The sequence below is a fragment of the Poecile atricapillus genome, chromosome 21 (assembly GCF_030490865.1).
Source record: "Poecile atricapillus isolate bPoeAtr1 chromosome 21, bPoeAtr1.hap1, whole genome shotgun sequence".
Classification (NCBI taxonomy): domain Eukaryota; kingdom Metazoa; phylum Chordata; class Aves; order Passeriformes; family Paridae; genus Poecile; species Poecile atricapillus.
Window position 1 is genome coordinate 5,865,952 of NC_081269.1, and position 25,432 is coordinate 5,891,383.

General features: G+C 43.1%; 1 protein-coding gene across 1 annotated transcript; it reads left to right on the forward strand.

Annotated features, from left to right (window-relative positions):
• Positions 1-624: 624 nt before the first annotated feature.
• PITPNA (phosphatidylinositol transfer protein alpha) lies at positions 625-25,415 on the forward strand. Its single transcript, XM_058854486.1, has 12 exons — positions 625-841; positions 5,729-5,759; positions 11,353-11,498; positions 12,038-12,129; positions 15,780-15,787; positions 16,717-16,791; positions 17,159-17,242; positions 18,133-18,210; positions 19,097-19,207; positions 20,704-20,826; positions 21,556-21,625; positions 22,686-25,415. The coding sequence occupies exons 1-11, from the start codon at positions 822-824 to the stop codon at positions 21,601-21,603; spliced, it is 816 nt and encodes a 271-aa protein (XP_058710469.1). The 5' UTR covers positions 625-821; the 3' UTR covers positions 21,604-21,625; positions 22,686-25,415.
• Positions 25,416-25,432: the final 17 nt, after the last annotated feature.

Consider the following 25,432-nt stretch of genomic DNA (forward strand, 5'->3'; position numbering starts at 1 on the left):
AGGGGAAATTTAGGTTAAATATTGGGAAGAAATTCTCTATGAGGGGTGAAGAGGCCCTGGCACGCGTTGCCCAGAGAAGCTGTGGCTGCTCCATGCCTGGAAATGCCCAAGGCCAGGTTGGATGGGGCTCGGAGCAATCTGGGATAGTGGAAAGGGGTGGAACAAGACTCTTTGGGGTCTCTCCCAAGCCAAACCATTCTGTGACTTAATGAGAACCTGCTGGTGGGCAGGAGAGCGACTTCTGGGAGCCCTGCAGGGAATTTCTTGGGATCCCCAGTCCCGAGCTGAAACAAGTAACAACCGTACAGTTTACACCTCTTGAGAGAACCTAATGAAGCAGCTATAGTTTAAAATTATTTTGTGAGTTGATCCAGAAAAACCTGAGGGCTTGCCAGGGGACCCTGCCATTGGCACTGCTAGGAAGACTGCGGCACTGCTCTGGCAAGCCCAGCCTTAAAGCTGAAACAGCACGGCGAGGTTTACACCTCATGAGAAAACCCAAAAAAAGCCAAACCCAAAACCACCCAAAACCCCAGGCGTTTTAGTTTAAAACGTCAGCGGCGATCCCGGCGAAAGCCCGTGAGGGAGCCGGGGGGCGGGAAGAGCCGGGCGGGCCCCGCCCCGCGCGCGGCGCGGAGGTGACGCAGCCGTTGCCGCAGAGACGAACCGCCCCGGCCCCCCCGCCGGCCCGGCCCCCCCGTCCCGGTGCGGCGCGGCTCGGCTCGGCTCGGCTCGGTCTGTCCCGCGCAGCGGCCCCGGGACGCGCCTCCTGTCATCTTCAGCGGCGCTGGCCCGGGCGGGAGGCGCGCGGCGGCGCCGCCATGGTGCTCATCAAGGAATAGTGAGTGCGGGGAGCTCCCCCATCCCGGCCCCCCTTGAGCCCCTCCGGTCACCTCCGTCCGCGGCCGGGGCCTGGCGCGGTGACGGCCGCGGGTGGGCGGCTCGTCCTGGCCCCGCACTGCGGCCGCGGAGAGGCAGGGAGGGAGCGGGGAGCGCCGTGAGGGCCGCGGCGGCGGTGGGGGCGGCAGTGAAGGTCACGGCGGGGCGGGGGCCGCGGCTGCCGGCGGGCACCGGGTCCGCTCGGCCCCTCTGCGGCTCGGCGGGGCCCCGCCGGTGCTCCTGCGGCCTCCGCGGGCGGCTGGCCCCGCACCGGCTGTGCTGGCTGGGTGGTGCCGGTGCCCGGTGCCGAGGGCCGAGCCGGGAGCCGGTTCAGTCCTGGGGGTTTCTGTGGGAGGTCTGAGGGAGGCAGGGGCGTCTTGCCCCCTGCTTGTTGTAACAGAGCCAAGTGTCACCCTGGTTTTGATCCCCTCCCGCCTTTGGCTGTGTAATCTCCAAGGAGGGACTCCCAAGAATGTCAGAAATGAGGTAGCTCCGAAATATTTTTGTGCCTAGAAGCCTCACCTTGGAGTTCTTCAGTGACGCTGAGGCTGCTGCGGTTGTCCTGCCCCGTGATGGGGATGAAGGGGTGGAAAACTGGCTGGACATGAGGGTGTGTAGCTATTAGTCACGTTGCTTGTCACAGACCTTGGTTCAGTAGCTTTGTGCTTGCTAGTGTGGAATATACTCTTGGACCGCTGCACTTTGGCTGGGTGTCTTCAAAGCTGTGTGTACTCTGCACACAGTTCTTTCCTGAATTCTTAAGGTTAACTCAAGTGCATTCCCAAGTTAAGTGCATTCCATCGTTTTAAACTTCTTTTGGCTGTTTATTTTTTCTTTCTCCCCTTATAAAAGATACCTGTGATCCCAGTGATAAAGTGGGTTTTCAGGTCTTTTCTTAGACACGTTTACCTACATGACTGTGCCCTCTTTACAGGAATTACTTTGCAAGACTATGGACCACTGTGTGAATTTAAATATTAAAACTATGTTGAGGGTTGTACTGATCCTTGTAGTTGTCTTAAATTTGATTAGCTTTTTTTTCCCCTGCAGTCTTTAAACTCTTGTTATTTTTATTCAGACAATAGGAGTGTAGAATTCAGGAGCAGCAGCAGAGCTGCTCTTTGTAACACAAAAACACCATTACCTTCAATAGTGTTAAAATGGATAGCAGGCAGAAACCTGGGCTAGTGCTTAGTTTCAGGTGCATGAAAGGATAATGAACTCCTTCTATAACATCTGTTTTGTTGATATTTTCCTTTGAGTTTACTGCTTTCCCTCTTACAGCACCTTGGCTGGGTTATCATGTATCTTTTTCATGCTTCTGCTCACAATCCCTTGCCCTGTCCCACAGTAAAGCTCATTATCACTGAGCTGTGCTGTAAAGGTGAGAACATATGTACTTCGAATTTTCAGATTTCTGACAGTATGAGCAGTTAATTTTTGTGACTATTGCTTCCAAAAGTCGTTTTACTCAACATTATTTACTTCACCATATGTGCTGGTTTTGTATTAATTCACCATATCAGCCTGCCTACTGGTCTTTCACACTGCCTGTTTCAGAAACAAGGTGTGAAGTGTAAAGGTTAAAAGACCAGAATTACTACATTGGTTTCCTTTTCTAGGTTTCCATTTGTGTTTTCAAAAGGGTCACTAAAGCTTTTTAGTGCTGCCATTATACTGTTTCCTTTCTTCCCTTTGTTTTGCCCTTAGTAAGATATATGTGGCTTTAAGGACAGTCAAGGTTGCTACTGGACTTTCCAAATGAACATTTTTTTTTGACTTTCTGAGATTCCCAACCACCTCTGATAGTGGCACATTCTGAGTTGTGTCACTGTACTGGCTCAGATTTAAATATTTTTGATGTTGCATGCTGAAGTTGCCCAATTTACATCCTATTTGAGATGGTTTTTGATGAAATCTCATGTTCCAGGAAGTAGTTGTTTAAGGCATATTGAAACCACTCGTTTTGGTGTGAGCTGGCTGTTTGAAATGCTTTGCTGTTACTTATGTTAGTTCTGGCTCCATGCAGGTAATTACTGCCTTCCTACTGTGGAAGCTAAAAAATCTAAATGATCTGTAACTTCATCTCATCTGAGCAGATTATTCTTCCATCTCTGTGACCCCTTGTCACACTCTCCCTAGTAAATCAGATGGGTTTTATTATGTGCCCTGTGAGTATTTTAGGAGCTGATACAGAAATAGAGCAATATAATAAAAAACTGATGTCACATTTCATTATCAGACAAGTCTGTATCATTATTTCTCTACAGCTTCTTGTGCTGATGGTTATGCAGTGATGACTTTAACACTTTCATTTGACATTCTGTTTCAGATTTATCTTGCATTTCTATCCATCCATCCGTGCTGCAGATAAGCTACATGGATTTAATTAATTTATTTGCATTTTTTTGGTGTGGGGGTTTGTAAATGCTGGCTGGAGTCTTGTTTGCTGTCCTTATTTTGATTTAAACTGCCTCGGAAGACCTTGAGGAGAATCAGAGTGTGGAGGCTCACTTCCCTTTCCTGTGAAGTGACGAATGCCACTGACCTTCCCTGCAGCTGTACTTCAGTTTGCTGTCATTTGAGGCAGATTTTTACCTAACAGGGGTCTTAAATTTTCCTCACCATTTTCAGGCCAGCCATATCATATAATTTCTCATAAATTGAGGAAGTTTTGTCCTAAAGTTAGGAATCTTTGTTCCCAATGCTGCTCCTGCAAAGCTTTTCCTCAAGATCCTCTTGAGGAGTCTTCCCTCCTCCTCCTTTATCACTTGACTACCTGTAAGTGGTTTTCACCCCCACTTTCTTGGTCTGCTGGGCTGAACGAACTGTAAACCATTGATTTTGTTTGTGTTTCTTTTTCTCCACTGAACTCTAAGATAATAATTCAGATTTAGTGTCTTCCAGTTTCCTAAATGGAATTTCATTTGCTTACAGCAATGTTTTACACCAGGTTTTCTGAAGAAAAATGTTTTAACTCCATTCCAAAGAAATTGTTTCTTCTCTGTTTCTTGGTCTTTAATTTATTACCCAGCCCCTCTTTTCATTCATTATGCACTTTTATCCAGTTAACTAACCCAACATCATGCTCGATGGCAAAGTCTACCTGTGAAAATCTCTTTCCTTTTTCTCCCTTACACCATACTGGTGTTGGTCCCTTTCCCTCTTGCCTTTCAGCAGGTATTTTCAGGAAACAGAACGTAACAGTGAGTAAAACAATTATAGTTCAGTGTATCCTATCAGCAAGTGGCACATGGATTTCCATGAATTGATCAAATCCCATTTAAAAATTGCTTTTGCTTCCTATGTTTGGCAAGGAATGCCATGTCTTCAGTAGACTTGACATAAAGAAACACACATGATTTGGCCTAAAATTAGTTGCCTAATGATCTCTTGTAAAACAGTCACTGTTCCTTCACCATTCACTTTTTTTGCATCATTTATGATCTCTAAAACTCTTGCATACCTGAGCCTTTTAGCTGGTTTTTCTCACAAGCTGCAAGACCACAACTGCTTTCCTCTCACATGGAAGCTTTTTCCCATCTCCAGCCATCTTTTTTAACTTTTTCACTTGTTCCATATCCTCTTTGAGGTAAGGTGACCAGGACTATGTGCAATATTCAAGATGCTGATACATGGGAGATTCTAGTGACATAATTGTCTTTTTTGTGTGTGTGTCTGTGTGCTGTTCCAGTTTCTAATATTGGATTGTCTTGTGAACTGCCACTGAGCTAATATTTCCTGCTGCTTTTCCATAAAGGCACAAGATATTGGCAATAACTAACTTAGAGCTCATTAACCCCATGTGTTTGGTGAAAATGAGTGCCTACAGTACATTATTCTTTTTCTTTATTGACACTGAACTTCATTTGCAGTTCTCAGTAGTTCTTTCTGCAGTACTTTGCAGTCAGCATAAAGTGTTGCTGTGACAAGTAATCTTGCATAATCTGTAATCTTTTTCCCCTATTGCTGTTTGTTCTTTTGGTAAAGTGTAAAAAAAAAATAAATTCTATTTTCACCATTATTGCTGTTTCAGAATCTGTTTATTAGTACAGAGGGCTTTTTTTCCTGATTGTGTCCTAGTTTCTTTGAGACTAATTCCCAAAGAATTGGGAATTCTTCTGCCCATGGTAGCCATATCCATTTCCTATCTGTCTCCTGCTTTAGTTCCTTGTTCAACATCATCCTTTCCTGAAAGCAGAAGTCCAACAAAGATCCTGTTTTGGAGAAGACCTTAACAAGCATGCATTTCTGTCAGCTTTAAATGGATTCTTTTCCAAAAAATCTGTGTTACTTCAGGCAGTTTTTGCTGTGTTGTCCAGTCAGTTGATTCTCAGAAGCATTCAGGAAACCACAAAAAAACAAGATTCATTTAAAGCAGTGGCAGCACCTTCCTTTGCAGCAAGCTCTGGGAAAGCCTTTCCTCTGCTGTTTCCTGCTGCTTTGGGACATGTGAGCAAATCGTGCAGTGCCTTGTGGCTATTGCAGATCTCTGCAGAATTGCTGAGGCCCACAGAAACCTCCCCAGCAGCTTGATGAGGAATAAGATTTGATTGCTGAAAGGATGGAGTGAGAGGGATCACCACGGTGTTGATGCTGTGCAGGTTTCTAGGCCAGTGAGGTATCACCAGTTGAATTACAGGGTTTTAGGAGAGGGTTGCAATTATGCTCTATCATGTATTTGTCCTCTTTGAGGTTGTTATATAAATAGTCTTTGGCCTAAGGAGTACTGGGTGGATGCTGGAAATCTGGAGGGAGAGGAGAGCTGTGCAGCCATTGCTGTGAGGAATGTGGGAATTTTAGGGTTGTAGGGATATTTGCTAATTTCTGTCTCTGTGTTCCCTTCCAGCCGCGTTATCCTGCCCGTGTCTGTGGAGGAGGTAAGTTCTTTGCATCTTGCTTTAGGACTGTAAATAAACCTGTGATCAAAGCATGAACAAAAACTGGAAAATGCAAGCTGTCTTCAGGAGCCCCTGTGAGCTGTTACTGATTCACCATCATTTTAACCAAATAATTGTATTAAGTCTGAGGGTGCCAATCATCTCTCTTATAAAATACTTTCAGATATGCTGATTATAAATCTTGAGTTGTCAGGCTGTTTTCAAGTACGGTTTCCTTTTGATTAGTACTATTTTTTTTTTCTATTTCTTTTAACATGAAGGGGAAGCTTTTGTACAAATTCAAGTCCCCTTTTAAACTGTGTTTTGCTGGAACTCTTTTGTTTTAAACTCTTAGGCAAAGATCAAGAATTACTTGTGATTTAGGAGGCTCATATAGCAAAAGAACTTTTTAAGACCTGTGCTATTTAGCTCTTAGATACAGAAAATTTTCTTTTTGTTTAGATAAAGCTGAATTGAGAGAGTAAACGTAGTTTATATTGGACAGGTTGGTTTTCATCACCAAACCAACCATGGAATAGCTGTGCAGACTCTGTGGCTGTTTCCCTCCTGTTTCCTCTGATTTGCAGCTTGCCTTTCCTTCCTCCCTCCTGCATTGAACACCACTCCTGCAGAGACTCTAACCATGTAAATGTTTTGAATTTTTTAATCTTTAAACTAACAAGGTAAAATTGAAATGACTGAGTCTATAGCACTTCTGTAGCAGATTCCTTCTTCTGGATGTGTTTAGGTTTTTTCCTTGTAATCCTTGGCTGTAAGCCTTGGGTTTGTGAACTCTGATCAAGGCCTTGTTCTAACTCTTAGGGAGAGATGTGATAACAGCACTCTTGTTCATTTTTCTTTCCTCTGAATATAGCAACTACTGTGGCGTAGACAGTGGTGGGCTGGCTCATGGCAGCACTTTTTTAAGCACATCCCTTTTATAACTCTCACTCTTTTGACAGAACACAGTTTAGAACTTCATGTAGTGCATTCCTGCAGCTATCAGACTGGCTAGTAAAACAAAAGCAGTGTCTGAGCTCAGTTTCTTGCTCCTGTGGCTCAGTCTGCTGTGACAGGTATCAGATACTGACAGAAAGCCCAGACCTCTGATCAGAGAGTGGGTTTAGATCTGTGTTCTGTGTTAGGGCAAGAACAAGGCTGTTAATGCCAGAAGTTCTGTCTGTTGCTTGCTCCCTAACTGCTCCCTAACTAAGCTTTTGTGCTTTCTGCATGAATCTGTTTCAAACAGTTGTAACAGAAGTCAGACTGAAGTGTGAGAGTAGGGAAGTTTGGATCTTTTATGCTGTCTGAGTGCCACTTACAGGAGCAAGTGCTCAACAAAGGAAGGAGTAACATGATCAGCTTTATCAAGTAAGCAAAGGATGCAAACTCGGAGGTTAGAGAAAGCTGTGGGTAAATGGCAAGTTACTCGAGCTCAATGGACAGAAAGGTGTTTCCTGAACAACAGGAACCCTGCCTTGTGGTCTCCTTGGTATCAAGCTGTGTAAATAGAAAGCCAAAGCATCAGCATACAAATTGTTTCTTTGAGGGGGTTAGACTGGATGGAACCCAGCACAAGGTTTTCCTAAGTTCTCTGATACTGGGATTAGCCTTCATCCAGTTAAAGCGAGTCCCTGACTGTGCTCGAGTCCCTCCCTGGCTGTTCAGAGCCTTGTTGTGAACTGCCTGTGTGGAAAGCTGAGGGTTTGGGCTGTAGATAAATCTGTCAGTCTCTGGCAACCTCCTTGTGTGAGGGTTATCTGTTTCAGGAGGTGTATTGCCTTGTGGAGAAACCCCCAACCTCACCAAATCGAATTTCTCCCCAAACTTGCACATTGTCACCATGTCCCATGAGTGATGGCCCTTTCCAAGGTCTGGTGTTTTTCCTGTGATAGGGCAGATTTCAGGAGCCAGTTCCCTGAGCAGAGAGGGTTCTAAAGTTCACTTAGTTTTGCCTATGTATCTGGGTGTGCTTAAGAAGAAAGGTTATTTCCAGTATTGACTCAGAGGATGACTGCTCAGTTTATTGCCTGATCCCCCTTCCTGTGTGCAACGATGCTGAAACATCTGTGCATCACTTGGTCACTGCACTGCTGTCTGTTCTGCAAACCAGCTGTTAAACCTTCATTGCTTTCAAGGATTTCCTTGTGTACAAAACTCTGAAATAGGGCTCTGGAGATTTGTTATTGCTCTTGACTGTGTAGCTGCTTGTGAAGCATCTCTGGCTAGCAGGAGGACTTCTGATTTAATTTTTATATGGTTGATTTTTGCTCAAAAGGCTTAAGAGCTCACATCTTCTGCATGCAAATTGCTGGCAAAAGTCTGATGGCAGTGTGTAAGAGAGGGAATGAAATTAATTGTAACTTTGAGACATCATGAAAGGGTTGAAGCGAGTCTTCTGTGTGGTTCTGTGGTATGCCAGGGATTTTATGTTCAGTCTCCACCCTTAGCAAATGGATCTTAACCAATACTGTGGAGTTCAAGAGAAAACTAGTGATCAGGAAGGCATTAGGGAGCTGTGACTTAATCAACACAGAGCTCAGTGCTGCTTAGTTAGCCAAGATGGGAACCAAACAGTGCAAGAGAAGCCCTGGCGATGACTAAAACTCAAAAGCTGGCATGTAGGAGTTAGACTGTAGCAGTCTGTCTTCTGCATGGAAACCCTGCCAAAACGTGGTCCTGCTCAAGTGCAGGCTGCAAGCTGCACTGCTGTGCTGATTTATCCCTTGTCCCACTGCAGGGAGCAAAGGGAATCTCCTTGGTGAGCGATGGGTGCCAGGCTTTGCTTCCATTCCCTGACCAGCATCAGGTGCCAGCTTGGGGAGCGTGGACTCATGTGGGTGTCTCTGCCAGCTGCCACTGAAATGCTGGTATGGATTAGAGCCGTGTGTACACATTCTGTGCTGCCTCTTTGTTCCTTTCACATGGCAAAGAGCTTGCCAAACACACAGGAATCTTATTAATTGCGTTCAAAGCGGCTTTCAGGAAAACAACTGCTCTTGAAGATGGCTGTGTTGAGATCAGGCCTGCTGGAGGAAATTTGGTGCAATGAAGATATTCTCGCAGCTGTATAAGAGGTGTTTGGCACAGAGCAAGAGGGATGACTTCCTGCAGAAGAGAAGTTTTTTGGAGCTCTGTCTGGAGTCCAGATTCAGAGAGCCAAAATCTTTTTCTCTGTTTACTTTTTCAGGGAGAATGAGGTGGAATTTGCTCATTGGCACAGTGTTATTTGGGCCTTTTCCTCTCTTATCAATGCGATTAAAGGCTCAGAAATAACAGGGAAGTTTAAATGGTGAAGATGTTAAACCAAAGGGTTTATCTTCTTAGTGTCTGAACTTTGACCTAAGTATTTGAAAGGGAGAAGGAATGAATAAGAGGCTGTTACTAAGAGGAATTAGTTTGTGCTCCTGGAGCTCTGTTCTGGGACTTGTTGCAAAGTAGTCAAAGCCATTCAGTCTTCCCCTGTAATCCTGTAGTTACCAAACTCATAATAAGCTCTGTTCTATGACTATTTGTGTGGCTCTTACTCTGCTAAAGCAACTTTGCTTCTAAGGTTTCACAACTCTCATGTTTTGCTCTTCTGGAGGGAGGTGAGTGTTCTGCTTTCTGTGGGTCATGTGTAGGGAGTCGTAACGAAAGCAGTGTGGTGTATGAAGTGTCAGAAGTCAGAAACTTGTACTGCAGCCCAAAATCCAGACTGAAACCCAACCTGCTGTGACAGTGCAGGAACTGTCCAGCCAAGTGAGGGCTGCTCATGTAACCTGGGCCAGGACTTTCTGGAGATATCCAGCAGAGCTGCTGCTCTTAGCTTGAAAATGGTCCGATTTTTTTTTTCTGCCCCACATTAGCTGAGGCCCAGACACCTAGCCTTGGTACCCTGGCTTCCATCTATTCTTCCAGCAGGAATAAATATTTCCTTGGCCTTTGTTGGCACCAGATGGCACAAAGTACCAGAGAGCTTTGGGTACTGTTATTTTGGATACTTTGACAACAAAATTTAACGACTGTAGAAATCTTCCTTGGTTGCAGAAGATGTTCCAGCCCAGTGAAGTATTTCTGGGTTCTCAGCTCTGAGCAGTATTCCACTTTTCCAGGCTGGGTTTCAGAAGTGCTATTCCTGTTTCTGATACAGAGCCTTATGCTGTGGAAAAGGAAGATGGCCTGAACAGTGTTGCATTGCTTTGTAGTTATGTTATGGAATTTTTTTGGGGGGTTGGCATTTGGTTGTTTTTTTTTAAAATCAGTGCACTTCTGGTGCCAAACACTTTGTGGTTTACCCTTTCAGATTGCCTCCCTGTACTGTTGCCTTTGGCAACAGTTGCTGTTTTGCTCACTTAAGAGTTCTGAAGACTTAGGTCTGCTAAGTTAGAACTCTTCCTTTTAATTCAGTGGTTTAGCTTCTTCATCCTCAAATTTTGCTCAGCTAACTTTGCTTCAGAGAGATCTGTGAGAATTTTTTTCATTTGATCATTTTTTTTTGAGCTCTGCATCCCCTTTTTCAGCTACAAGAGGCAAGAGTGTATTAATCTTTACATCTTCTGCAGAGGAGAATGTTCTCTTTTGTTCATTTTCTCGATTTTTCCTCTGCTTTGCCCTGGGAAACATTTGTGAATGCCTCTCATGAAAGAAATTGTGTAGTATCAAGTACTTTAAGTGATTATGGGAAATGATGCTGCCAAGTGAGTGTCTGTAAGAGACTGAGAAATTATTTTAGAGTAAGAATTTTACTGTGTGTTGAAATTCTGTGCTCTCCCTGGTTGTGGTTTGAATTTGTGGCTATGAGGAAGTGTGATATAGAGAAAAAACAGCACAACCTAAACCAAAGATAATAGGAAAAATAATACTGGGAGCAGTGACAACATAGATCAACTGGTCATTTGGGACAGTGGCTCAGTTATTTCATTAGATAAAGTTTTCAGAATGAAAATACCCTCTTTACTTCAGGCTTCATACAACATACAGTTTGAACTGCACGTGGGGGATGCTCATCTTTGACCCCCAGGGGCTCCTAAGCTGTGCACATTTAACAAGTTTGTTTATTGGAGCACTGAAATCAGGTTGTGCAAGTACCCTTTATTTTCTGTCTCCCTTACAAAGTTTTTCATTCCCTTCCCCTTTCCCATGCATTTTGTAAAAGAGCTTGATGTGAATTTCTTTGGGACTTCTGGATGCAGCACTGGGTGCTTATTGATTCAGGACTCACAGTGCCTTATTCTCAATTTTTTGGGGACAGCTGTATGCCAAAAAGTATGAAACTCAACAGATTTTGCTACAGTATGCCTGAGGTCATCTGTGTTTCTTAGTTTCTGATGCTGCTTTCATCTTTCCTGCTTTCTCCTGATTCTGTGTTGGTTTGGAGCTTGAGATTGAAGGGTTAAAGGTAACTGTCTTCCTGGTGGTGCTTTCCTCCTAACTATCACTCAAGCTTTCTATCTCAAATGAAATGAAATGAGCTGCTTATCTGCCTATACAAGTGGATGTCCTTTTCTCTGCCCTCTTCCCCGGTAATAAATTTGTCCTTGGCTTCTTCTGGCAAAGTTATTACTTCAGCTAAATTATAGCCATGGTAATAATGTGTCTTTAACTTCTCCAGTATCAAGTGGGGCAGCTGTATTCCGTGGCAGAAGCCAGTAAAAATGAAACTGGCGGAGGTGAAGGAGTTGAAGTCCTGGTGAACGAACCCTACGAGAGAGATGGAGAGCGTGGGCAGTACACACACAAGATCTACCACTTACAGAGGTATGGGAACCTTTTCATTCCCAGAGCTGGGCAAGAGGACCCAGAGGAAGATGCAGCAGGGTTGCAGCAACTGTAAATCACAGATTTTGTAAAGGCTGAAAGATGCAGTGGTAAGACAGGAGTATAACAGCAGCTGGCAGTGACCATGGCTGGAACACCTACCCATCCCTGTAAATGTGGCTGTTGTCCCAAGAAAATCTGGCTTTGAACTTTTCAAAGCAAGTCTGATCCTGCCACCAGTATTTTCATACTTGAATTTGGCTGAAGAGTAAAACAACTCCTAGATTTCAACCTGCTTTCAGCCTCTTTTTTTTTTTTTTTTTTTAATTTTTTTTTTAATTTGTGAAGAAGATATATATTAGTATGTCTGATTCAGTATCTCTAGAAAGCATCGTAATGGGGTTGGGGAGGAGAGCCCTACCAATTCCAGAACTGTGCAAATCTCTAGTATTTGCATTCCAGATGATGCCCTGCCTGTCTCAGCTCTCATTCCCTGTAGTCCTTATCAAAGCCTTTCTTCCTGTTTCCAAATTCTGCAGCAAAGTGCCAACATTTGTGAGAATGCTGGCCCCTGAAGGAGCTCTGAACATACATGAAAAAGCATGGAATGCCTATCCCTACTGCAGAACTGGTGAGTTCCTGAGGAAGGACTCTGGATTCTCCCTTTTTGATTTCTGGAAGCAGGGAAAAAGGTAGGGGAGGGTATAAGGAGAGGTGTAACCAGTAGAGAAGCTGTTTCAGCTCTTAAATCTTGTATTTCTGTTCTCTAAGCCCTTTGTGTGATCAGGAAAAGCAAAATGCAGTGCTGAGGAATTAAAAGAACTGCCCTTGTCTGATGTGCTGCTAATGAGTGACCTTCCTCTGTGAGAGGCAAAAAACAGACCAGGAAATATCTGTTAGTATTCCTAAAGGAATATCTGTGTAAAACTGATGAAATAAACACATGAGGGGTGATTTTAAGGTCTTCAGGTGCAGCATAGCCAAGTGGGAAAAAGTGGAAGATGCAAGAGGGGAACAGGGCAGATCTCAGCTGCCTCTTGCTTAGTGCAGGTGAACAAGTGTTAAGTGATGGGTATTTGCTCACTTGCAGGATCTGAGGTCAGTGAGGGTTGAACAGAGAATGTGGCAGTTGAAGTGAATCCATCTGTAAAGGCAGGGGTGAGGCTCTGGGAGCTGTGTAAAGTGCTGAAATAATGTCAAACCCATTTTCAACAGGAGTGGTTAGTATTTACTTACTGAAGTTACCAGCCATGGTGTTTAACCACTGGCTTCTCTGGTCTTCACTGCTGTAAACTGAAAATTTGACTTTGCCTCCAAACTTATGTTGTGTTTTTGGCAGCATTTTATGCTGTTTGAAAGATACATTTTCTGCTAGTTGCTATGGGAATGAGACACTTAAAAATTCCAACTGTTCTTGAAACTCAATATATAAAATGCCCTTTTTTTCAGACAATTTACTTAAGTGAATTTTAAATGGAGTGTTTTAAAAGAAGGGAAAAACTCTGCAGTGTGAGAGGATAGTGCTACTTCAGTCTGTGAAATTACATGCAGCAGTCTAGTGGAACGGATATTTCAAATACAAAATTCAGATACTGCTGTCAACTTTAGAATAAATTTTTAATGTCTCACAGAAGATGAGGAAACAAAGTTGTTCACAACTTTGCTAAGTTTTATGCCATTTTCTTGCTGCATGTTACTTAAATTAGTTAGTAAATGTCTAGTTTATTTCCATGTTAAGCCCACTGAGCTGATTTAAATGCCTGGCTGTATCCTCCACCTCCTCTTTTCCTATTCCACCAATTTCTGAAAAAAAGGTATTGAGTTACTTCTGTTATTCTTAAGCTGCTTATCCTTCAGTTACAAACCAATAAAATTCTACTGAAGTGGAAAATATGGGATACTAAAATCAAGTACAAAACCTTTCAACACCATCAAAGAAATTTCAGGTTTTGATATGCTAGAAATGATAACAAAGCCAAAAAAAAACCCCTCAACTGTAATAAACAGCAACATAAAATGAGATAAAAAGTGCTTTGTTGTGGGGGTTGGAGCAGAAGGCAGTTTTGATGCGGAGGCTGATAAATCTGTTTAGAGAATCTGCCAGCCTGACATGAAGCAAGAGGAGCTTGGAAAAGTTGCTGTAACCTTCCCTTGACTGGGATTGGGCAGGAGGGGAGAGCCCATGGGTGATAGAGCCCATGGATGTGAGAGAGAACCCTTGGATGTGGGAACCTTTGGATGTGAGGACACATGGATGTGTTGTGGGGCTGCCTTGGGCATTACTGTTTTCCTCTGGATACGTCTTACCGTGTTTTGGTAAGATGTGAGGAGACTTGGGTGTCCTGCTGTGAATCTCTGGGCAGCAGAAGATGCTGGCTTAGAGCAGCCAGGCTTTCAGCCCTCTCACTAGAATCTGAAATTTAAGAGCCAGGGACCCAGCAGGAACTAAACCTGAGTGTAGGAGTTGTTGGTGCTTCTGCCTGCTCCCTCCTGTCTAAGGTGGTGTTGCTGTGCTCTCCCTGAGGCACTGCTTGCTTGCACATCAGCTGTTCACAGAGCCTTCTAAACTGGAATAAAGCAGTGCTTTTACTTAATTGTGCCTTGTGGTATTTTTTCTTTAATGATATGAGTTCATCCTTCTTACATTTCCCTATATCTCCTCTGAGAAGCTCAATTAATTTGCGTATTACGGGCCATTATCAAAGTAGTACTGGAGATTGAAGGTATTTAAATGCCTAGCTTATAACTTTCTGCAGTTCTGCACACTTCTTTGTGCTGTAATATGTTGTTTTTATGTGCTTTGAATGGAAGCCTTGCTTAGTTCCTTTGAGAGTATAAACTGTGAGGTTGTTGTTATTGTACAGTTTCACAACTTCTGCAGTAAAAATGAAGTGAGGATTATCTAATAGTTGTACTTGTGGGCTGATGCCAAGGGGCACAGTGTTCTTCTCTGCAGTCTGACTTAAATATTAATGTCGCTTAAATGTTTTTAGAAAAGCAATTTGATGTGTGTTCCACTCTGAGTGTAACCATGGCCTGTGGCCAAATGTCAAGAAACGGAGAAGTTGTAACTGCAGCTGAAAGGTGTAGGAGTTGTTGCTGTAATGCCTCAAGAAGCAGGTCCTAATTTGTAGCAAGCTGAGCATTGAAGTTTTAGTGGACATTTCTGAAGAGATTAATTTGTTTCTTTACAAATAAGGAGTTTTCCCCACAGGGAAGATGTTAAGGAGGTAGAGGAACCTCTTTTGAGGCAGCTGCATAGTCACAGCACAGCATCATGGCAAAGTGAGAAGGCCCTGGTTTATAATTATTTCTGGTTTATTCAGTATTTTGTTGGGACTAGCAGGGAAAAAAAACCAAAACATTTCCTTCTTGCAGAAGTAATAAAATGTTCTTTGAGATGAAGTTCAGCCTTTGAAAAATTAGCCTCAGCTCTGCCTTCTTATTCTCTCCCTCCAGCCCAACTTGTCAGTCTAAATAATTGGCTTTCTGTAAAATTGCTCTAAAAAGCAATTTTCACATGCTAGGGGTTTAGAACAGTCCAAGCCCAGCAGTGGGTAATTAAGGCAGCTGGATGTGCATGATAAGTGATTTGGGATGGTAACTGTCTCCAGGACACTGGCTTGGAAACTCAAAAATTGTTATAATACCTTTAAAACCAAATTGCTCCTTAATCAAGCCCTGGTGTTAGACTTCAGAAGAGACCAAAGAACTTCACCTCCAGCATCAGACTTCCTTCTGCTTGAGTAGAATTGCTCAGGTAGAGCAGATGCTGACTGTTACAGGATCTTTAATTGCTTTTCTGTGTTGAATAATTGAGCCTCGGTGACCAGGGAGTTCAGTTACCATGAGCAGCAAAGATGCTGAGGGTCTGGTTACTCCAGGCAGGGCTGCACTGGCCTGAAATCCAGCATGGGTTTCCTTTGGAACTATGGAGAGGCTCCTTATCTGCAAGCTGAGAAAGGATTGGTAAAATGCTGTCAGCTGAACATACTTATTCCATCTTCTCATCCAGCTGGCTGCAGGCCAGGGAGCACAAGTGGCAGTGCATAATTAATTGCTGCTCCTCTGGGTTTCTCCAAGTCTGAGAATTTCCAGAGGAGAAGGGGGTGAAGTTAGCTGGGTTTTATCAACTTCCATGTCTTTTCCCTCAGAGGTACCTGGGAAGGTGAAGCTGTCCCTATTTGGCTGAGAGTGGGAGGAGGGCAATGGTTGCTCTGCAGTCTTTTCTCACTAAAGTACTGTGTCTCTTTCTTTCCATGTGTTGATTTCTTGGACCAGTTATTACAGTAAGTATTGCTTTTACTGATAATCTGTGGAATAATGTCTGAAATAATGTGTTCTGGGTAGAAGAAGCTCTTTAACCTGAGCTAAAGGCATTTTAGCTTTTATCATTTTAAGATTACATAGATTAACTGCCTCTACCATGTGTGATGTATCTATGTGACCATGGACAGAGATCTGTCTGTGCTCAGCAAAGTTCAGCTTTACAAATGGGAGCAAGCCTCTGCCTGGGTAAACTGAGTAAAAGCCTGTTAGCTCCTGCCATGCTGTCCCCTTGATTAATCTCTTCTGAATTTGATATTTCCTTTCTACGTGCTGAGTGTTTCACTGGCTTGTGCTTTTGTTTCTGCTCCCCTGAGGGAGGATAGAGTTACCTTTGGGAGTCCTTTGCTACTCACAGTAATAGTGAGAAATGGAAAGTTTTTTGCTTACTTGGCAGAACTGTGCTTCTTGTCCCTTCCCTTTCAGTGTCAAAAGCTCTCAGCACATCAGTTTAATATTGTTACTAATTTGAAGAGTTGCATCAAAATATGTACTCAGTACTAGATTAATAATCTCTGTGGAAAGACAGTTTCTGCCTAGCTAACTTATGTTACCCCTCCTAAAGTCCAAATAGAGTGGCAGATGTTGTCCTTTAAAGAAAAAGCTGTTTATAAACTCCAAATGTTTCACTAAAACAATAGAGCTTACGGGGTTTTTTGTGAGCAGCTTGTGGTTTATTTAATCTTAAGTAATTAACGATCAATCAATTTTGCAGAAAGCAATGATCTGGTTACAAATAGTTCTGAAATTCCCTAAGTCACACCCAAGTCAAATAGAAACTTCATTCTTTGAATTACTCAGTTCGTTGAGTTGACTCTCCTAATGCTTATCTGTGTAATAAGAAGACAAATTATATATCCTAGAATAACAAGAAGCTTTATTTTGATGACAGAATGAGTATATGAAGGATGATTTCCTGATCAAAATTGAAACCTGGCATAAATCAGATCTTGGAACACAAGAGAATGTAAGTACTTGTGTCGTGTGTTTTACTCATCTCTTTAATGTCACGGTGCTGCTTTCTGTGCTGGGTTAGAGAAGTGCTGTGTGGAGCTGTCTATTCACCATGTTCCTGCATTTCTAATGTTTGTCTCACTACCAAGGCAGATTCCCTTCTGTTGGCTTCTCTCATAAACTGAATAAAATTTACCCCCAAACCCTTGTTCTGTGTGAGCACTTTTGCTTCTTTAGAAACTCTCCCACTGTGTGTTTACCTCTCTTTAGGTGGGAAGGGGAGCGCTGGGTGTCTGCATTTCCATCTGGTTTTATATTTTGCTAGACTGGGAGTGTTCTGTCACAGAGGCAGCTCCTTGAGTGTTGTTGTTTCCCTACAGGTCCATAAGCTGGAGCCAGAGGTATGGAAGAGTGTAGAAGCCATTTATATAGACATTGCTGATCGGAGCCAAGTACTCCCCAAGGTATGGTAGGTGGGTAACAGCTCTCTGGGGGGGCGGCCTTATGCTGAAAGAGGGGATCATGGACAAACTGTGCTTCCAGGGATGGTCTCAGGCAGCAGGACAAGTGAGAGGATGGACAGAGGAGGAAAGGGGGTTCCTTAAAACTGCTCATGCAAGCCAGAGGAAAGTTCTTTTAAAAACTGTGTCAGCGCTGCCAGTAGAACTGTGTTGCCTGTCCATGTAACAGTGTATTTCTACAGCAGTGCTGCTGACTGAAGTGCAAATAGCAGGAAATGGCACTCCCCTTTCCATACAGGATCTCCAGAACTTCCCCTTTTTGATACTGACCCGCTTCACAAGTGTGTCTGGAAATGATGTAGCCAACACTTGGTTCTAAGAATCACTTCAGTTACTGTGAGAAAGAAAGAGGTGTTTCTTTACTGGGAGGAAAAATCAACTGTATAAAAATGGAATGTTGGTTGAGTTTCCTGACTTTCAAACAATATTTGATACCATTTCCATGGTAGTACTGTGAGTCGGACTATAATTTTCTTCTAGTGAGCAGCATGTGAGCATCACACTGATACAGTACTGTGAAAATCCTAGATAGCACAGCTGCTTTCTGTAACAGCTCCCAAAGAACAAATGGTTACAGGAAACATGTCCTACAGACCTCCTGATAGCCTTACAGAGGTCATATCAGTTTGTTACCACTTCTTCATAGGTCTAGGACACAGCACAGCGGGGAGATACATTTCCTTGAAGTGTCTGATCTAGTGTTGAGGTCTGAAAACAGTAGCTCTTGAGAAGGCAGAGGTTAGTCTTGGCCCAGGAAAATAAATCCTTCTTGTGAGAGAACAGCTGGATAACAGTAGGATAATTTGTGTTTAATCTTTGTGTCTGTCCAATAGGATTACAAGGCAGAAGAAGATCCAGCAAGGTTTAAATCTGTCAAGACTGGACGTGGACCTCTGGGTCCCAACTGGAAGGTTTGTCTTGATGAGTTCTGTAACTGTGTCAGGACAGATACTGGGATTTGGAGCCAAAGATGCATCTGGGAAACTCTGGAATCCCTTCTGCAGAACAAAATGCAGAACTCAGCACTGATTCTCTTCTGATTTTAAAAGAAATGAAAGAGCTTGATACAAAGAGAATGAGTTCCAGGAAATCTCCAGAGCTGTCTGGTGCTCAGCCCAAGGGTTCACCCAAGAGAATTCAAGTATGAAATAGCTGAGTAATGGCCAGCAGTGTTTAACCTTTCACTGAAATCCTTGGATTCTGAAAACATTACAAGCACCGATAAATAATAGATATAAGACCTTTAAAAGGGACCCTGAGTGGGATTTGGGGAGCTACTGGTGTACAGGTCTGATTTCTAGCAGGCAAACTTGGCAGAAGCTGAGGCTGATATGATTCACTTTGGAAGAGTGGTTATGGCTCCTGTAATAGGAAATAGGAAACCTTATGGAGTTTTCTTTAAAGCTTTCTAATCATGGCTCAGATGATATAATCTAATTCCAAAATGTTTTAGGTAGGGACTTTATCAGGAGACTTTTAAGGAAGCAAAGTAGCCGTGGTGTAACAGTGAAGATACTGAAAGACATAATTTGAATGGAAGAAAAAGTGGACAACAGAGGAGAGGAAGGAATAGTCTGTTCTCAGAATGGAGGGAAAGCCACCTGTGAAGGAGACCAGGGTCTAGTTTCATCATGCCTTGAAAAAGGGTGAGCAAAGGTGTGACAAAACTTGTCGATAAAATAAAAGAAAGGTGTAAGGATGCAAGAGGATTGTGGGGAATTGTGGGAAGACTTCGTAGTTGCTTTCCTGGAGACACTTGGCTAGAGGCTTAATGTGAATATCTTTGTGTCTTTGCAGAAGGACCTGGGGAAGCAGTCAGATTGTCCATACATGTGTGCTTACAAGCTGGTAACAGTCAAGTTCAAGTGGTGGGGGCTGCAAAATAAAGTGGAGAACTTTATACAGAAGGTAGGTTCTGTGATGAGGAGAGATCCACATCTCTGGGGCACGTTTCATCAGCCACCTGCTGTACAGGCAGTGCCTCTGCCTGAAATTGTGCAGTCAGTTAAAGCTGGGTTCAATTTGCTGCTAATCCAACAGCAGGGATGGCTGATTGTTCTGTGAATTGTCTATTGAACATTTTCACTCTAATGTGTGCAGGTAAATTGGCTGTTTTGTGTTGTTTAATAGATCAGAATTGCAGTCACTTGGTTGCTGGTTTGTGAGGTGATGCATTTATACTGGAATTATATTGTGTAGGGGCAAAGCATTTTTGTGGGGAGGTGGCTCCAGCTATTTGATCCTGATCAGCTGAGGTCTAGTCACATTTTCCTTTCCTATTCTCTATTTCCTCTGCTGGAAAAACGTGTGCTAAAAAATAAGCAGATGGTGGGAAACTTAAAACATAAATGGTATCTTGAAAAGAGCTTTTTTGTGGCAGAGTGCATAACCCATGAGCTGCAGCAGGATGCTACACCTGGGAATGGTAGTGTGTGGTTTTCTGTGCAGTGCTGTGTTCATAAAACTCCTGTGCCTTCAGATCACAGAGACTTCTCAGTGGTTAATATTGATAAACCACAGAGCTGCTTCTACAAAAGCAATTTTGTGGTGGTACAATCCAAAGACAGCTCAAAGGAGGAATGACCATAGTGCTGCAGGATTTCAAATACCTCTAACAAAAGCCCTGAATAAAGCAGTGTCTTCAGTCCCTTTCTATTTATGACTATCTACAGGTTTGCATCAAAGTATTCAAGCTGCTTTTGATGAGATATGAAACCATAATTGGTAAAACTGAAGTGTCCTTCCTTAATGAGGTCTTTCCAAGAGGCATTGTACATCCCTGTCTAATATAATGATTTTGCCTAGCTTATCTCTTATAAAAAGGAAATAAATTGCTTCAAACCTGGAGTACCTTGTGCACATTAGTCACCTCTGCTGAAAGGTTTTCAGCTGTGAAAAATAAGTTTAGGCATTTTTTTAGGCCACTGCAAAAGGAAAAAAAAAAAAAAAAAAAAGATAGGTGCATGTCAGTCCTTTACACTTCCTAACTTCCAGTTTTTAGCAAATTAGTGATTTTAAAAATACATAGTTTCTCCTTTTTTCTGCACTTCCAGGCCAACTTTCATGCTCCAAACCAAACTTGGAGCACTTTATTCAGTCAGAACAATACTGTCAAATCAAAGGAAATTCACTAATTCTTTCAGTGCAGTGTGCAGACTGCTGTCTAGGTTTGGGAAAAAAAAAAAAAAAAAGCATTTCTCTGGGGATTCAAGGCTGTAGATTAGATATTCTGATAAAAGAATAAAAATTAGCTATCTCCAGTTTCCAATTGTGGCAGCTAGATGAAAAGGTGGGTGAGGGAGCTGATTCTTCAGTGTACACATCTCTGGAAATCGTTACAATGCTGTGAGCTCCATGGTAATTGCCCTGTGACTAAGCTGGTTTGTGTTTTATTCTTCTTGCAGCAAGAAAAGCGGCTCTTCACAAACTTCCACCGGCAGCTCTTTTGCTGGCTTGATAAGTGGGTTGATCTGACTATGGAGGACATCCGTAGGATGGAGGAGGAGACCAAGAGACAGCTGGATGAGGTCAGTGGCAAAGCAGGGCAGGTGTGGGTTGTGTGAGAAACTGCTTCTCTCCAGCACAGCAGAGAGGAAAGGCTGCAGCATTGTCGGGGCATGGTGTGAATTGTGCTCCTGCTATTTAGGTCATGCTGTGTGTGCTTTGAATGATTGGCCATGAGTCCATCGTGCTGGCATCTCCTCCTAATCATTATGGAATTCTCCTTCTGTTTGTTGTTGAGCCAGTAAATGTATTGAACCACAGGTAATGAGGGGCTGAGTGGCAATGATTCATTTACTGTCTCAATATCTTCTGTTTACTTTTACTCAAAGCTGAATGGTCGATTTTGTCCTTGTTAGTTGCCAGAAACCTGTTGAATAAAAGGTTTTTTAGCTCTAAGTACCATAAGCAGGTAAGGGGGTATGTAACAGGATTCTTACTCTGAGAAACACAAGTTTGGTAATAATGAGAACCTTGTTCCATGGTTTGTGTCCTGCCTTGCACCCTTCTCTCCCTTCATGCCTCAGGATATTTCATTATAGTTTCATGTACGCTCTTGCCCTTTGGATAAAGGTTCCAAATCTGTTGCCAACCCACAGCTTAACCAGAAATGATGCCTGCTTGTGCATTTCACAATCTCTGATTTGAAGTGCTGAGATATAATCGATGTCTTAAACACAGAGGGTGTTCCATAGTGATACATTTTGAGATAACACAGTGAGAATCAGTACTTGAACACTTCTTTCCTCTTTCAGATGAGAGAAAAAGATCCAGTGAAAGGAATGTCGGCTGCAGATGACTAATATGACTCCTTCCTTGTGCACTGTAGGTATCAAGAGATTTGACAAAACTCTGTATTGCTCTATTTGGTTTAAAACCCCCAACATTTGTGTGAGAAATGATCCTGTTCATAGCTTCTGACACGCAAATCTGTGCTATTGATTGTTTTTGTAGTGAGCCCGTTTCACTGACAGGTTGATGAGTGAGGATTACTGCCTCCTTTCAGAACTATTCTAAAGAAAAGTCTGAGTGAAAAGTGTAAGAAAAATGTGTTAGAGAATTCTGTAGAGTTTACAGCTACTCTTATTTCTGTAATGCATATGTTACTTTCCATGACTTGCAGAGAAACTTTTGTCAGTCTCAAAAAATCTAAGGTAGACATGCAAACACTTAGAATACAGTTGGAAATGGAACATTCCAAGCATATTTGTGAGGAATTTATTTTTTCCATTGCTTGTTAGCAGTATTTACTAATAGGCCAAGGCTTGGAGTAACACCTGGGCATTGCAGGAGAAGCAGCAATGACAGTTTTAAAGCTTTTAAAAGACAGTTTAAAAGCTTTTTAAGAGACTTGTTCTCTTCTGTTCTGTTAAATGTGTCATCAGCTTGGGGGCTGGTTTTGCCAAATTTTTCCTAGACACTGCAAAACTCTGGTATGGTATTAGAGAGGTAAGAAGGCAAGGAAAAAGAAAGGATTGTCCATTAATGTTGGGAAGAACAGGTTATTAGGGCAGTAAAATGCCATCCTAGTTATCCTTGGAAGGAATGGGGTGGGGCAGAACCACATCCTCCTGGAGTCCTGACTCTTTACCTCTGTTTGCCCTCTGTTATCTGCTGGTTGCTTGGTGGTAAGTTGTGAACACAAGGTGAGGGAGTGTCTGAAGGGCTGTCTTTTGATAGAAATACTTTAATTTTTGAATGCAGCTTCAACTTGATTTTCTTCTCTCCTGTTTCCTCTGGATCAGTGCTGCAGTGGAACCGTGCATTGCCTGCCTGGCGACAGCGTGACTCACATTTGCTCTCTCAAGGTTGTCTGACGCTTCCCTTGGCACGCTGCTCTTCCAAAGTCATCCTGAAACATTTCCCTGTTGTCTCTTTGTTTCAGTTTGCAAGACAGTCATCAGGAAGGCCCAGGGAATCCACACCCTTGACTGACGGAACATCTCTGGATCAAGCCTTTCTCTGTCCAACCGGCAGGCGATTTTAAACCTCCCATAGCTAATTCTAGATGCCCCTTAATATTGTGAGCAAATAGACAGTCTGGTACTAAGCACTCCAGTGTTAGCACGTGTATCCCACGGAGTTTCCTCCTTGGGGCCGTGTGACTTAGAGATCGCTGTATTTACGACTCCTCCCTCCTCTTTTTTTCATTGTGTTCAGACCAATTTCCATGTGGCCCTGTTTGATTTCCAAGTGACATTTTTAGCTCAAATAGTCTTGTGATGTGGTGACTTAGAATTTTTTATTTGTTTTGTTTTTGTTTTTTTTTTTCCAAGTGGGATAAACTGCCACCTTTGTTTCTGCCCAGCCCTTCACCTTCTTTGAATGTCTGTTTGGAGAGGGAAATTGTCCATATTTAAAAGTGCAAAACTCTTCCACGAAATGTTTTGTTCTCACCTTCACTCCTGGAGGGAGATATTTAATGGCAGGTAACCTGAGTACAAAATGAGGAGCAGCCATAGAATTCTTGGTTTGTGATGAGTTGTGATTTGTAGCTTCTGCAGGGCATTACTTTGTTCTGTCTTAAACATGAATTAAAGACTGCCCAGAAGCTGCAGTCAGGCCCTGTGCTGGGGCCTTCAGCACTTACCTGTTGAATTTCCATTTTAGGGGTCTCTCTGGCCCATGTAGCTCTGTTGTCCTCCAGCTGTGTGTGTCAAGTCTTACAAAATCTTTCTCGACATATGTTGCAACTTCCTGGTTCTTTATTTATTAAGACTTCCCATAACTTACAAATCTGGACTAATAATAACAATGTGATTCTCCCTGGACAAATTGGGATGTTGCAAAGGCTGGTGTGCAAGCAAGGTCTTGGCATCTGGTTACATCCAAGTGCCTGGGGTGGTGGTTCTGCTCAGCAATAATATTCTTCCCACTGCAAGACTGACTAAAATATCTCCTTTTGTGCTGTAAGAAAAGCAACTTAGAAAGACTTGCAGTTTTCTAGGATATCTGTTGGTTATTATAAATCATAGAGGATACTGTTAATGTAAAGAGCTCTTGTTATTTAATGAACTCAAATATTTACTGTAGCTATCCTTATGTTGATATCAGCTTTAGACAATCAGAACAGACAGCAGAACAGAATCAAGGAAATGCTGCTTTCTTCAATACATATGAGGAAAAAAAAATTCTATTCCTTTGCTTATCCCTAAGGCCCAATATTTGAACTTTTTCCTCCCCTAGTAGTAATAACTTTATTTTCCACTTCTGTGTTTGGCAGCACTAACGTGAAATCCTGTATGCCAAACAGTCGTGGGTGTATCACCACTTTTGAGGAGTCTTTTTAGTATTCTGTAATACACTGACTCCTCCAGCCCTTCCCACTCCTGCAAGCAGGAGATCCTGAAATGATCCCATGCCCTGCTGAACAAGGCTGTGCTGGGATCAGAGCTGTTTTCAGTGCAAGGGAAGATGGGAATGCTCTGGAGGGAGAGGATGGCGTTTGGTTTCTGGGGAGGGGGCAGTTTATCCCTTTATTTTTAGTTTGTTATTTTGCCTTACTCATGTCTAAGTGCAATAAGCTCTGAATTGTACCAGTAACTCTGGCAGGCTCTTCTCAGTGACCTCAGACGGTTCTGTGGGGTTGGGGTGGGGTTTGAGGGGTTTTAGCAATCTCACCAGGCAGAAGTAAAATATGTTTATTGTAAAATAGGTAAAGAAACTAAATTTTAATCTTAGAGGCTATTTGGGACCAGGATGTTTCATGACATGTTGTGTAGCTGTTCCAGAAGTATTCTAGGAGTGTAGGCCCCAGTTAGAGTTCTTTCAGTTTGAAGTATTTTTAACAGAGAATTTATGCACTGACTTCTGTTCATGTTTGTTGGTTACGTTTTGAGGGATTCTTACACTTGAGGGCAACCTGAGAATACACATAGCACACTTGTTCTTTCAGTTTGTGTTATCCAAGAGGCTTTCCATCTGATGACACTAATCGCCGTGGAAGCAGATTGTAACATTCCACCATTGCAATCCTTTTTTGATCCTCTGATTTCAGAGTAAGAGCTTTTACACAAAGCTTTCCTGATTAGTGGAAAAACTTGGAGGGGGGGGGGGAGGGGAACTGCAGGAACTTCAGCCTGAATACTCCCCTCTGCTCCCTGCCCTTTGTTTTCTGTCCTGACCCTAAGTGAAAGCATCCCTCAGCCTTTGGATGGACAAATCCTGTAAAGACCCTTCAGTCTCGACGCTTGGTTCCTGCTAGTGAGCATAGCAAAGATCACGCAGCGTTCCCGTGCCGTATCTTCCATCAGCTTTTGCGAGAACCCCTGGACCTGCGGGCTCCCGGCGGGATCGGGTCCATCCAGAGGGGCTGGATGCTCTGGGATCACCATTCCCATCCAGGCCGGCTGGGTTTGGGGCTCCGGGGGCTCAGGCTGGTTTGCTGTCAGAGCCGCTCGCCCCTCGTACCCCGCATCCCTCTGGGTTCATCCCGCTGGGCCTCCCGCCGCGTCCCGACGGGTTCTCCGTGCTCTTTCCTTTGGCGACACACACTTTGTAGAATGGGTTAGATTATCTCGTCGTTTCTTTAAATGTGAGTTTGTGCCTTTTTTGTCTCCTAAATCTTCCAATACAGGCATATTGGAAACGAAATCTAATAAAATACTAGACAGAGCCTCTCGCCTCCGCCTC